This window comes from Danaus plexippus, assembly GCF_018135715.1.
Source record: "Danaus plexippus chromosome 16 unlocalized genomic scaffold, MEX_DaPlex mxdp_23, whole genome shotgun sequence".
Lineage (NCBI taxonomy): Eukaryota > Metazoa > Arthropoda > Insecta > Lepidoptera > Nymphalidae > Danaus > Danaus plexippus.
The window spans coordinates 1,725,461-1,739,188 of record NW_026869851.1 but is presented as its reverse complement, the minus strand read 5'-3'; the positions used below and the strand labels follow the sequence as shown (position 1 = coordinate 1,739,188).

General features: G+C 33.1%; 1 protein-coding gene across 9 annotated transcripts in view; it reads right to left on the bottom strand.

The window, feature by feature from the left end:
- The window catches only part of LOC116772179 (dystroglycan 1), a 51,692-nt gene that overhangs the window by 5,583 nt on the left and 32,381 nt on the right, over positions 1-13,728 (bottom strand). For 6 of the 9 annotated variants that reach the window (XM_032664267.2, XM_032664270.2, XM_032664269.2 and 3 more), the window contains 11 exons: positions 6,932-7,089; positions 6,618-6,764; positions 6,182-6,349; positions 5,793-5,957; positions 4,931-5,050; positions 4,456-4,611; positions 3,988-4,110; positions 2,012-2,281; positions 1,222-1,383; positions 609-911; positions 68-210 (listed from right to left, as the gene is read on the bottom strand). In XM_032664267.2, the coding sequence (XP_032520158.2) occupies positions 68-210; positions 609-911; positions 1,222-1,383; positions 2,012-2,281; positions 3,988-4,110; positions 4,456-4,611; positions 4,931-5,050; positions 5,793-5,957; positions 6,182-6,349; positions 6,618-6,764; positions 6,932-7,072 (1,898 nt within the window). In that variant the 5' untranslated portion in view covers positions 7,073-7,089. The remainder of the gene's footprint in view (positions 1-67; positions 211-608; positions 912-1,221; positions 1,384-2,011; positions 2,282-3,987; positions 4,111-4,455; positions 4,612-4,930; positions 5,051-5,792; positions 5,958-6,181; positions 6,350-6,617; positions 6,765-6,931; positions 7,090-13,728) is intronic. The other 3 variants (XM_032664273.2, XM_032664276.2, XM_032664275.2) reach the window with 3 other exon arrangements.

Here is a 13,728-nt window from a genome sequence, read left to right as displayed (position 1 = left end):
AGTCAGCTTATGGTTTTCTGTTACTAAAAAAATTAATATGTTTGAAATATTTTATATAAGTTTATACCTGAAGGCCTTTCCGGCTGTAATGGCTAGTTTTTTCATGTGATGTTTGAGTGTCGGCGGCTGATTCACCGGCATAGGGAAAGGAACGGTCTCTGTTGTTCTGCCAACTATAGTGCTGGTACGCTCCGTTGAAGTTATGGTATCCTGGTAGATTCAGAACATTATTTAGGTATTATTGTAACAATGACTATTGCCATTTATATAAAAAGCAATAAAAATAATAAATAATCAAATAAAAATATACTATTTATTGGATTGGAAATAAAACATTTGGTACATTTATAATTATAAAATAGAACTGAATTATGAATACACCTTCCCAGTGCCTTTCAAATTTCAAGATGGTGCGTATATTTTAAATATTATTCTAATTGTGAAATATTGTTGTGTAGTATGATGGTTAAGTTTTATTGTGACGTGATGGTAAAAAAAATACACTTAATCTATTTGAGTACTTACATAAACTTCAGTTTATAGCAATTCATAAATATAGCTTACGAAACTGTATTTATATCGCATGCGATAATTATGTCTCCACAGACCTGCTTGGTGACTTCCTGTGTGGTTGAATCGATTGGCGTTGTTGTTGGCGTAGTCGATGGTGACGTCAAAATTGTAATTGGTGTCGGTGTGGGCGTAGGCGTAGTCGTACTCGTCGTAGTCGACGTCGTAGACGTGGTCGTTGACGACGTCGTCTCAACAGTTGTCGGTTCAGGCGTCATAGTTGACGTCGTAGTAGACGTAGAGGATATTGGTATAGTAATCGTTTCTTCTGTAGACGACGGTGACGTCGGCGTTTCCATTGATGTCGGTAGTTCGTTGGACGCTTGTATTATAACGGTGGACTGAAAGTGTCATGCGGACGCTCACAACGTGATGTGTATACGTCGAGACGATTGTGATTTCAAACATATTTTACATCCTTTGCTCATAATGTTGTATGTTTGATATACACACACATTGTCTGAACGTTAATGATTAGTCGAATGTATTTACAGATTATATTAAGATGTGACTCTAGATGGTATTCCGTGTCTATACTACCCCGGGTTAAGAAAATCCACATCCACACAAGAAAGACAAATTAGTGAAAAAAACTTCTACGAAATGTGAGTTAGTTTTGGTATTGTGGTATAAAATACAAGTTAAATATACCTCTTCCGGTTCAGTTGTCGTCGGAATGTCTTCTGGGACAATTATTATGGGCGAATGTTCGTCTAGTCGTCTCGGTATGTTAGCCAAATGTTCCTTCGTCATCTTCACTTGAGTCGACTCGGACGCGGATTCAGAATACGGTGTGATTTTAACTTTGTGATCCTGCACGAATTAAAGTACTGTACATAAAACGATACAACAGATTTTTCTTTGTATTGCGTCAAAGGATTGCTAAGGTGTTCGAAAATAATAAATATAAAATCAAATTATCAGCATCAGCTAGCTTTTCTACCTACCGTGATGCAGCTAAGTATTATGCATAAACAACACTTGAAACACATCAAGAAGTTAAAATATAGATTCATTAATTACATGTTGAAAAAAAAAATGTTAGTGAACAAGGCATACACAGTTATGACAATGTTTCTTACAATTTAGATAAAACAATTTTTTATATCAATCAAGTAAACAAAAAATTGTTCTATATAAATGATTATATCATTCGTGATTTATTTAAAAACTCACAATTCATACAAAGGTTTCTAATATCGTCAGAAACTAAAACATGCTTATAAAACTACGTAACGCAAAAACTAAAATTACATCCAAGAAGAAAGAACGAAGAAAAACGAGTGTTCCGTTAGTATACAAACCGCACACAACCTGCCGTGCAAAGTGTGAGAGAGATAGAGATAGAAGATACGAGTCACAAAACAAAACGATCAGACAGAGAGAACACGATGTAGCATGCAATAAAAATAAAGGAAACTCGGATTAGGTCACGACAAACCTCCGTGGTATACGTATTAGTTGAGGCTGTTTCGGGGGTCTCCGTGAGCGTGTGTTCCACAAGCGTCGCGGCTGGCGTGGAGGGGATCGGGGACGCGGGGATTGGGGGTTGGGGTTCGGGGGTCGTCGGGGGTTCGGTCGGGGGTTGGGAGTCGGTTATCGCCGTGTTGTCGGTGAGCTCGGTCTGAAACGTGTCGGTGGTGGTGTGTGGCGCGAAGTCGGGCTGGCCGTGGTGGTGGCGGTGTGGGTGCGGGGGTTTTGGGGCGTCCACCTGGCGCCGCGCGGTACACGGGTTAGTACTGCCACCATTGGCAAAAGCCATGTTACCCATACTACATCCCGTTTAGATAACAAATAAAAGGAAATCTCCCGAGGCATGACAGAATAATAAGAGATAGGGAAGATAACTTATTACTGGTATAGGTAACATGACTAATATCGTAATATATATGTAATATCGTCTCCTTTAATAATTATGTTAGAATGGGCTCTAAAACTCATTAGTTAGTGCTTTTCCTTTGAGTTAGTGTTTTCAAATCATACTCATCTACACTAGTTGTGTTCAGATCTTAATCCGTAACAAAAGAAACCAAACGACTTTATAAGTATACACTAAGCAAAAAAACTCAACAAAATCTGTAAGTCAATTTAATTTAGTCGATGTGGATGATGTTTATGGTTAATGTTATTTTTATTTTAATATTTTTTATGTCACTCGCAATGTCACCTGATGGTAATGGATATGTAAAAAAAAAAATCTAAACAAAAATTATTAAAAAATCGACGCCCGATCACATTCAGGAGATTTCGAAGGATATCTAAGAAACAAATAGGACAGAACTATCATGCGAAGGTGTGATTCCGATACAGCATGACTATACTACAGAACATAAACATCTCCATTGAAAATATATTATAACGAAACAAATGTCTTGCGTTCAGTCATACTCCCACTAGTGTTCGTATTATAAGCATGCAGTTAAGAAAACATCAAAGTATTTAGTCTGTTCGCAATCGATTGATGATTTAAATAATAAATAAAAAAAATATATTATAATTAACTATCAATTAAATATCTACAAGAGGCGGATTTAACTTATGTTATTTACATTCCATGCAGTCCTGATAGTGTTGCTATGAGGAAGGCTGTGTTGGAAACATGACATTGAAGACATGACCATATACGGAATAGTACGATGAGTGTAACCTTATTTCTATTCATTCGCTTGAAATGTTAATTTAAATTTGTAAAAATGATTTAGCTGTTAAGAATATTTCTCTGTTCAAAGTTACGATTAAGTTAATCGTTTTCGTTTACACAAAATCTTACCGTTTAATGTGTTAAGAATATAACACTTTGATTGATGTGTTATAATTAAATATTACATATGTATGTATATATGTATCTTGCAAGAAATTCATTTTTAATATCAAGATGGCTGTATAAATTAATAATAACGTAAATTTTACTGAAGATTTCTATGATAAAAACTATTTTAATTCAACGAAAATGATTATAATAATGATGTTATTTACATATATTTATATGATATGACGATGAAGATGCAAAAATCTATATTAGGACTAAAAAATTCTTATATATGAATAATTTTGACTTTTTTTATTTTTTGTTAACTTAGAAGTTATTTTTGATAAAAAAAAAACATGTTGAAGCCACGATATGTTAGCCAGAAGACATAACTTAAAATATCAAAAATCATCTTAATCAAAACTTAAATAGAAAAATAAACTACTAATTCGGCACTCAAAAAACACCAATATTAGCTACGAGGTGTCACACTGATAATGTATTTGATATGATATAAGAACAAACAGCAGAAGTAATTTTTTAACTTTTTGATAGAAGAAACTGAAATTTTATCGGTCAACATTAACCTTGTCATGAAAACTGACAAGAACTCGTCGGAACGTACGTTCATACGAGCGTATTCTACGACGAGTGATTACAATACTCACGATGTCGGGAACGGCGCCTACGTCGAGTCCGGCGGCGTAGTCGTCGTCGTCGTCGTATCCGCTGTAGTCGCCTTCATCGTCGTCGTAGGTGTCGTAGGCGCCCGACCCGTCGTCCAGGTCAGACTGTTTATATTAATATATAACTAATACTGTAAACTCTATAGCATGTACTGTTTAGACGAAAGTATTAAATGTCAGCTAATCTGTTGTTATTTGACTCACGAACCATAGAGTATCTTAACTAGAAAATAATAACATAGTTTATATATTAAATAACATGTAACTTCTGACCACTAACAAGATAATAATAATAATTTCTTTATTACGAATTTGCAACTTTAGTCTTCCTAAGAATTAACAGTTAATATAGCAGTATTAATGTAGATAATTTAATGAGAAACGGGAAACGCTTAGTACGCAGTGTGAGAAGTTTAACTCATACTTAGCGACTTGATCTGTTCCACCGACCTGTCTTTTCAGCCTTGGTAGCGTCTTAACAGCAATCAGCCTCCACCCTAACACCGGGAGACGCAATATCTGATGCAGGGTCCCATCCCGGGATTGTTCCCTCAGACCGGAAACCAGGACCTTATGACGCGACCACAACCTCTCGCCACAACCAACCTGAAAGATAGATTGTATAATATACATTAATGAGATCTAAGACTTTCGCTATTATTTATTAAAATAAATACTTATATTTTGGGATTACTTCGCGTTTTTTTATTATTTTAAATACATGCTCCTTACGTTTCGGTTACTTTGCAACCGTGATAACGGGCAGAGGAGATGAAGAAAAAAACATATTTAGTACATCCGAAAATATTAGTTTTATTCATATACTACTGGTTGAGGTCATTGGTATTGTTGCACTATTTGTCTTATACAATTAGCTATGTAACAAATTAAATAATTTATGAGGCATATACTTAATGATACAAACATTCAAATAAATAGCCGTAGTAGCGTCACTCTTCCTCCGTTGCGTGGTCCCGGGCCCGCTCATCAGAACTACATGAGACTGTGCAGACTCAGCCTTATAAGGCTCCATCCAGAATTCATCCTAAAATTAATGTTGTCAAAATTAAGCTTCTAGATTATATTGCTCTTTTATTTATAGTTTATTTTAATAAAAGTGACAGCAAACGATTTATTATTTAAAATTTTTATTTTGTATTTTTCATACAATCAAATTTGTACATTTATGCTGCATGTTATTCAAGTATTTTGTATATACAAATATTAAATGTACACAATCAATAACATGAAGTTAAAAAAAAACTTTCGAATTAAAAAAAAATCACTATTGAAATCCAAATATAATTAAGGCTACCTTTACAAATATGATCAACAAAAAAAAAAAAATATATATGTTGTATGAAACTTTCAAGATATCAAATACATGCAATTTTGTATATGTTGAAAATCAGTAGCGACAGTTTTAATACAGGATTCAATTAAAGACATCCAACGAGAGTAGAATAAATGAGACGAACATTACGAGTAGTCACGGAACACGTTGCCTTTCAAATGTATATATCAACATATTGTAACTCTATACATTTGGACTAAAACAATAATTATTACGATTAATGTCGAAATATCTTAAATTTGGAATTCAGGCAGAAAGTTCTGGTATCATTGTATAGTAGACCCATCACGTTATGGTTTCTACATTTAAGAGCAAAAAAAACTTGTTTTTTTTTTTGGGAGTGCTGTGGTATATTTAATATTGCAGGGATATTGAAGCTGAGACTCGGTGATTTGTGGTACAGAAGAACTATCGACACAGGTTATATACTTACACCATCTAAAGCCATAAAACTGGCTAGTTCCATGAGAGCTCGTATCCTTTGTCGCGGCGCGATCCTGTGGAAGGCTCCGTCTATCAGGATCACCAACACCAGTCTATTTTCATTTCTGACACACGTGCCGTACTTCGATTGGGGCTTCTCCTCCGCTTTCTTCACCTGAAATATATATTTTGTTTCAACTTTTGGGCTTGGTTAAATTACGTCAATGAAGATCCCATTTTCTTGTCGTTCATTCTATATGCATTAAAATAGTAATAAATTTAAACTTTAAACCTATTACAAACTATTCGTTTGAGACCAAAGACTGTGAATTAATATTTGTATTCAAATCTTACGATAATTCCAGACATATGGACTAATAAAGGCATAAATTCATTTACCTCAACAGTGAACGTGTCTGTAGCTGTGAGACCGTGTGTTCTTCCCTGTGCTATAACAGTGAAACTATGTGCTCCGAGATCTTGTTTCTGTGGCACGCCACTGATCAGACCGTGTTTAGTATCCACAGCCAGCCAACCTGGTAAGTGACGACCGTCTTCCCTTCGTACCTTTTAATAAAACGAAATCAGATTTGATATTTCAAAAATATGTTATTTCTGTTGAAAAAGATGGTGATAAATTTAATTTGGTATAAACATTAAATAAGTATGGGAATATTTGTTATTTGTTCAAAATATTTGTTTTGATTCATGTTTCTATGAAATAGTAGTAAATGGAATAATACTTAGAAAATTCTTTATAGTTAGATGTAACGAATTTTTATACAAAACTTTATCAACATAAACGAAAAAGGTTGAAAAACGCAAACGAAGATACCTTATATGCTAAAACGTCCCCGGTGAAGGCCTCCTTTGGGATTTCCATCCTGAATAGATGTCCCACGTAGGCCGATGTGTCGGGGACGCCCCATAACCTTCTTAGGCCATTTTTCGCTATCTCAGAATGATTTGCTGTCAATTCCACCTAGAAATTCAAATAAACCCATTTACAAACCACCCACAGGAATGATAGGATGCTCACAAAATTTCGCTATATCATTTACATTACGTCCTTTTTTTTATTATTTGGCATCTATAACTTAACTATATTTAGAGGACAGTGTACGCAGATGTTATTAACATATTATTCACCTGAAATTCTTCGTTGTTGTCGAATGCGAAGTCATCATCGTGTCGGCTGAGTGCTAGAGGACTCAATAGGAGCAGCGCGCAAGCAATATAGCGCGACCCCTCCATGACATGCAGCGACTCCGTGGGTCGCGACAATCTCATAAAATCATTATGATTGTCTGTTGACAAAAGTCCAACATGTTAAAGCATACGCAAACAAAAAAAAAAACAGATTACACCCTCAACACAATGAGCAGTTAAACTGGGAATCTCATTATGAGGAAGTGGTAACAGAGCCTCATTAATTTAGACATTCAGAACCCTCGTTTGGATCCTGACATAATAAAAAAAAAATCTGTAAATATTGTCTACAAATGGGCAATAAATAGGACGGTAAGGAGGGGCGAGCAAACGGAAACGACTCGGATACAGTTATACAGTTAAAGGCGCGTGTTCATGCATAATGATCGTACACAAATAGAATGAGCTTTTATAAGATTCCGGCTTCTCTCGTGCTGTCGCGAAATCGCTTCCAAGAGAACTGTAACCGTTCCCTAAGCAATGTGAAGGATTTCCGTATTACTAGTCTTGGAAAGAGATAGAAATCTCGTTTTGTCCCATTACATCAATTAAACAGATTTATTCATCATTCAAACAGAAGAATCTCGTGAAACGCGAATATAATTCGACTAATTATCCTGGCGACTGTCCCGGTACCTGGGAACGGAATATAAAATTGTACCTTGAAGATATTTTCGTAGGAAAATTAGGTCGGGGATAAAATAACAAATGTATTGAAACGATTTCAATATACAAGTATAACAACGTAATTATTATCTTTGTGCTATTTAAATAAACTATAGGGCTCCATAAATAAATATGATATTCTGGGTGAAATATAAGAAACGCTGAATGATATATTTATGATAGCATATCAAAATAAATAACAATACAGAAATAAACGTTATATTATTTGAATTGCTTCATTTATCTAAGAAGATCTCTATTCCATTCAAGAGCTTACAACAGATGTACACTTACGAAACCATACACACAGACATGCAAACACTCACACATCGACTTACATACAAATGAGCTGGAAGCAAATATTAAACTTCTAGTTTAAACATATTAAAATTCATTAATTATACCAATATGTTGTCATGAAACAGTTTAAGAGATAAATATATTATTATATTTTCTATTATTTTTTTCTAACCAATGTCTTTCAGTTATTACGTAAAAACAAGAAAAAACTTACACGGTGGCAGCAGAAGATGTTTTGAGTGTAGCGTAACACAAATATTGGTTATAAAGTTGTCTTTAAAAACAGAGTAACTCATCTAGCGACATATGTATATATGAGACCATCTACTTGCGTTTACAGTAGAGCTTTATGAACGGTTTTTGTATTGAATCAACGTTACCATTTGAGAAAATGACGAAAATCTATATATATATATAATTATCATCAGAAAACCCGCGCAAAATGACACCTTATATGCGTAGTTATATAAACACATTTATATTAACCTAAAACCAGAGAATTTTTATGTTTAAGTTTATGTAATAATATTAAAAAATATATATGAATTATTACTAGGTCACATATTTTCTAGTTATAAGTCTAGGTTGAAGGCTAATACCGAATACTTTTGGGACTCGTGTCCTTCGTTTCGTTATATCATTAATTTAATTAAGCCTTTATTATGGCAGTCAATTAATATCGATTTAAATTCTGCTTAATTCTCTGTCTTTTGATAAAGCCGAATGTAATTAAAAAAGCATTTTCTATTTACCTTAAAAGGTATCAATTCATTAAGCATGATCCTGAATACAGTGGTAATTCATAATTCCAAAGGTATACCGAGAATTTACAAAGTACATATTTTTTGACATGGCGGCCCAATTTTGAACCTGCCTTTCCGAATCGAAGGGGGATAAGAGGGTTAGCACAAAAGACACCCCAGTCAAAATCCCTGCCAAATGTACATAGGCCCGCTATTTATGTAGACTGCTTCAATCAACAGATTACAGTTTAGGGTTCCATTTCTGTAAAATCACTTACTGGAGATGAATTGAAAAATACAGATTTATTTTTATCACCCTCTTTTTGGCCGTGAGATGTTCTTCTGATGATTTAACAGATACTTTGTTTAGTTATGAGTATAATGACGTTATGAGGAAAATAGATAATGTCTATGATATTTACTAAATATTTATGAATGGTAACGTCAATTGATATCTAGTTCCAAGGTTGTAAGTTAGAAATGAAATTACAGTAATTATTTTTATTTCCATTTTTCCTTCTACATATTTCTCTCTTAATATAATTGATGAAATTTATAAAACCTTTTTTAACTTACTATATGAAGGTTTTGTATAAAAATACAGACGTATATAGATAAACAGTAGCCGTGAACTCAATGACCAAAATGTCATTACGAAAACGTATTTATGACAATGAAAAAGCGTTAACGGAAATTCTTTGTGAGTATCAAAGTTAAATTTTAACCGACTAATGACGTCATAAAATGCGAGTTCTAATGTTAGACGGCACGTTTAATATCAGTACACAATATTCAGGTCACTTGGCAATCAGTAACATCTTACTCAAAACTGAACCAAACACAATACGAACTCCCTATATATTGAGCCACAAACTTTATAATCGCCTTCTGCATATCGGTTACTGATTACTTCTTAACATAATAAAATCGCGTTTTGAATTTCTCTATCACGAGAAGAACTTGGTAGAAGAACGAGTTTGAAAATGGTACAAGTCGAAAATAAACTGGTTTGAAAACTTTGATTAGTATTCTAGAGTTGAAAAACTCAAAACACTTTTGTTAATAAGGGAAATAATTTCAGCTTTTAAGGAAACTCATCAAGCACAAAAGTTTTTAACTTTGAAATGATGAATGATACACAAGTATCGAATTTCCGAAAATTCCTATACAGCTGTTATACTATACTAACCTTAACGTAAGTTTAAATAATCTTCTAAAAACGTAAATCTATTTTGGAAGCGGAAATCACGCGGTACAATTTCACTGGAGAGTGTAGCGCATCATAATGTCACAGCATCGCCCTATAAATATGCATGTGATCGCACTGCTGGCCTTCGATGGACCACCCAAGCTATTATTGGAACTATTTCTAAAGTGTATTGTTATTCGTAAGTGTGTAATTTTTATATGAACAGATGTTACTTTGATAGAAACAAAGGTCACTTAATTTATTTCTCATCTTTACGATCGATAGCGTTGATTATATGAATTTTATATGCCGCGTAATTGAATGGTATTTATAGCACGGTGTAAATATTCTTGGAAACATGAATAAAGTGAACGAGACTTAAGTTTTTACGATAAAAAAATCAGTTTCTTACATAATATAAAACTTTCTAGTTATCCTCTCGCATTGTGATAACACGCTTGATATGATTGCTATAAGAAAAATATTGTCTCTATTCAGTGAAGCAAAACGAGCGTTGGCGTAGATTAATAAATAATTAAGTATATGTATTTTCATATTATTAACATCAGACTATAGAATTATTACAATGAAACATATTATAAACATTTAACTTCCTTGACTATTGTTAGATTTATATAATAAATATAAGTATAAAGAACAGTTAAATCTAAACCAAATACCAACCCCGTAACCGACTAAGCTATTCCCAGCTCGAATGCCAGATCAAACAGGTGATATCAGAGCGATAAATGACTCACATCAGTAACTAGGTTTGGCAAGCCGTTATTCTATTCTGAGAGAAAACAATTGTCGAGACCCAAATTTATTACTCTTCCATGTCAAAACCGCCTCTATTTTACAGCCTGTATAAAAAATCGTATAGTCTATAGCCTGTTCTTTTATAAAAAAAAAAAATACATATATATTTTTGGTGAAGCACTCTTTCATAACAACATTAGAATGTTCGCATTTTAGTTTAACTTTTCTAAATGTTCTGCGTACCTAAGTTATAATGTTAGCGAATATAATCCACGTTACGCATTATGTAGCCCCTAAACAGGGGGTGATGAATAGTTACCTGTTAGAAAAAGCAACTTAGAGGACGTTGACGTTTATACAATTGTGAAATGTGAAGAGACTTTTTTGTAAGTTCTTTGTCTTTAATAAGGTCGTTGATATTACTTAGTTTGGAACTCGAACTGTTTAATTGGCGAACATGAAAAACGCAATAGGTCACATCGAAACAGATTTTTAGTTAAAATTATTAATTTTTAAGCTTGAAAATTTAATACCGATTTTTTGTTTTTATTTTAAAAAAATGATCAACTAAAATTGAATAAAACTGTAATTTATTTTCGTATATAAAACTGATATATCTAAAGGTCGGTTCATGTTACAAAAAGCAATCAGCGAATTGAAAATAGACCATTTCTAAGCTTGTGAGTTGAACATATTTCCTCTTCAAAATATAAATATTAAATTGAGAGCATTTAAAACTTTATAATTAATATGTTTGATAACGAATGGATATTATAAGTTAAAAGTAAAGATGGGAGAATATACTATATAATTTTATACAGACCACACCCTTACAAAGTGACGTATAGAATAGGAAAAAATATACTAAAAATAGAAATATAAAATAATTGGCACGACAACAAAATATACAAGTCCTGAGCTCTGAAAAGCTTACAAATAACAACGAACATTTGACAAAAAAAAAATACATTTGGAGGTATATAGAATTGAAACTAAAATTTCAATACTATATTCGATATGAAAAAAATACGTTTGGAATTTTTGGATGTTAATGATTGAAAAATAAACACGTTTTAAATCGATCGAGAAAAAAATCTTCGCATATTAAAGTATTAACGTGGAAAATTGAATCAGAAACGATGCAAACTCGTGAAAACGTATTGATTAATAAAAAACTATACAGAGTCTTAGAGACAAAAAAAAATACCATATCTCAGTCCCGTTGGGGAGAATATGAGACATAAAAAGACAACGTTCATTTGTTATTTATTCTCTTGTTACAAATATGCCATGTTTCTGATATAAAACTATATGCAATAAAAATATATAGAATTGTAAATAATGAGCTACTGACATGTTTTATCGATTTCAGTGTACGACTTATTTGCTTCGTAGCGGTTAATTTAATACTATACAGAGGTACTTTTATTAGGATTAAGAAAGACAAACAAAACTAAATCGGCTCCTGCCATCGAATTTTTACTACGTGAAATATATAAAACGTAAGTCAAAATCAATTAAGCCAAGTTTGCGCTACCTCTTTTTTCATTGACGTCCTTTCAAAAATGCCGTGAATATCAGTTTTAAAGTGACATTTTTGAAGATTCAATTCAATGTAGGAATTCATTTGAATATCATTTTTAAATAAAATGCTCTTTTTTTCGTCGCTGCCAAGTAGAAAGCTAGCGACTTCGAAAAGACGTGCCAAGTTTATGTTAAATAAAAGTATGTCTTACAAAATACTACATTCAAAAGGCCAGTTTAATTGCAAAATGCTTTTTAAGAATGATAGAAACTTCGGAAGTGTAAAATAAATATTATTATAAAAACCGAAAACATATAAATATAAAAAACAGTGTCGTTAAATGAAAAAATTCTTAGTATTCAAATTAAATTTTAATCGAAATATAGTGATTTATACACATCTGACAATTGAATACTTATTCTTGCTCGATATCAATATTAAAGTCAATTGTCATAAAAATTATTTTCCCTTAAAGTACTTCCCCTTATTCGCTTTAAATAGTTCACGGTGTACCAATATAACATATGAACTCATACTATCAATATTTCGCAGCAGTGGAAAGAAACATTGCATTACTATTTAAGTCATCAACCAGACTTTGAACTTAGATATTAAAAATCTGATAAATATAACTTTTCTTTAGACGATATTGTCAGTATCTTAGTATAAGTTTCTGAGTATTTCGAAAATCACGAAAGGTGAGCTCGATATTTAGCATAGTTTCCGTTAAACTTTAATAAGAAAGTAAATCGTCGCACGACATTTATTGTTTCCGTACGTTTATTAAAATTAAGATAATTCTATAAAAAATCACAAAGTTGACTTGAATAATGTAGCTAAATAGATATTTTTTACTATCTGTTTCATAGATAAAGCCTGTTTAACGTTTGCGGTGCAAGGTTCAATGTTTTGTTTACACTAATACGTATGCGTGCTACGATCTCGTTGGCTGACTTCACTAATAGCTTAATGAGTTATGGCCATTGTGCCTCGGGGTGAGCTATCAATTAGAGCAGCGCTTAGATTTAGTAGAGCTTTAAATTTATAGGATAAATTTTAAGCGATTACAACTTGATCTGTTTATAATAAATAGTACCTGTTCACTAGGCGCGTCGTGAGCTTAGAGAGGGCGTAAGCAAAGAGTCTGTACGTTTGATCGGTGAAGTGTAAAAGCTTGCCGACGGATCTCGTTGAGGATTGTATGGAAATCGTTGCAACTGTGGGTGGATTCGGATCCAGACACATAAATTACATTGGATCCGTGCTGTTTCGCTTCCAATTCGCCCATGTTGTTTCATACAATATTTCAGTCTATTCGTCTTGTTTACACATAGCGTACTATATGATAAATTATTTTAATTCTGAATATTGTCATGTCAATATAGTACTCCCTATGTGAGTTTGTTCGGAAAGGATACTAGCTTCCGCTGCGTTTTATGAATGACTATAGGCAGCGCTAAAACCCCGTTTTTGAAATTTCCAATGAAACACAGAATGACGGAATGATTTAAACAAAGATCTAAACTTGAATATGTGTAACCACTTAATGATTACG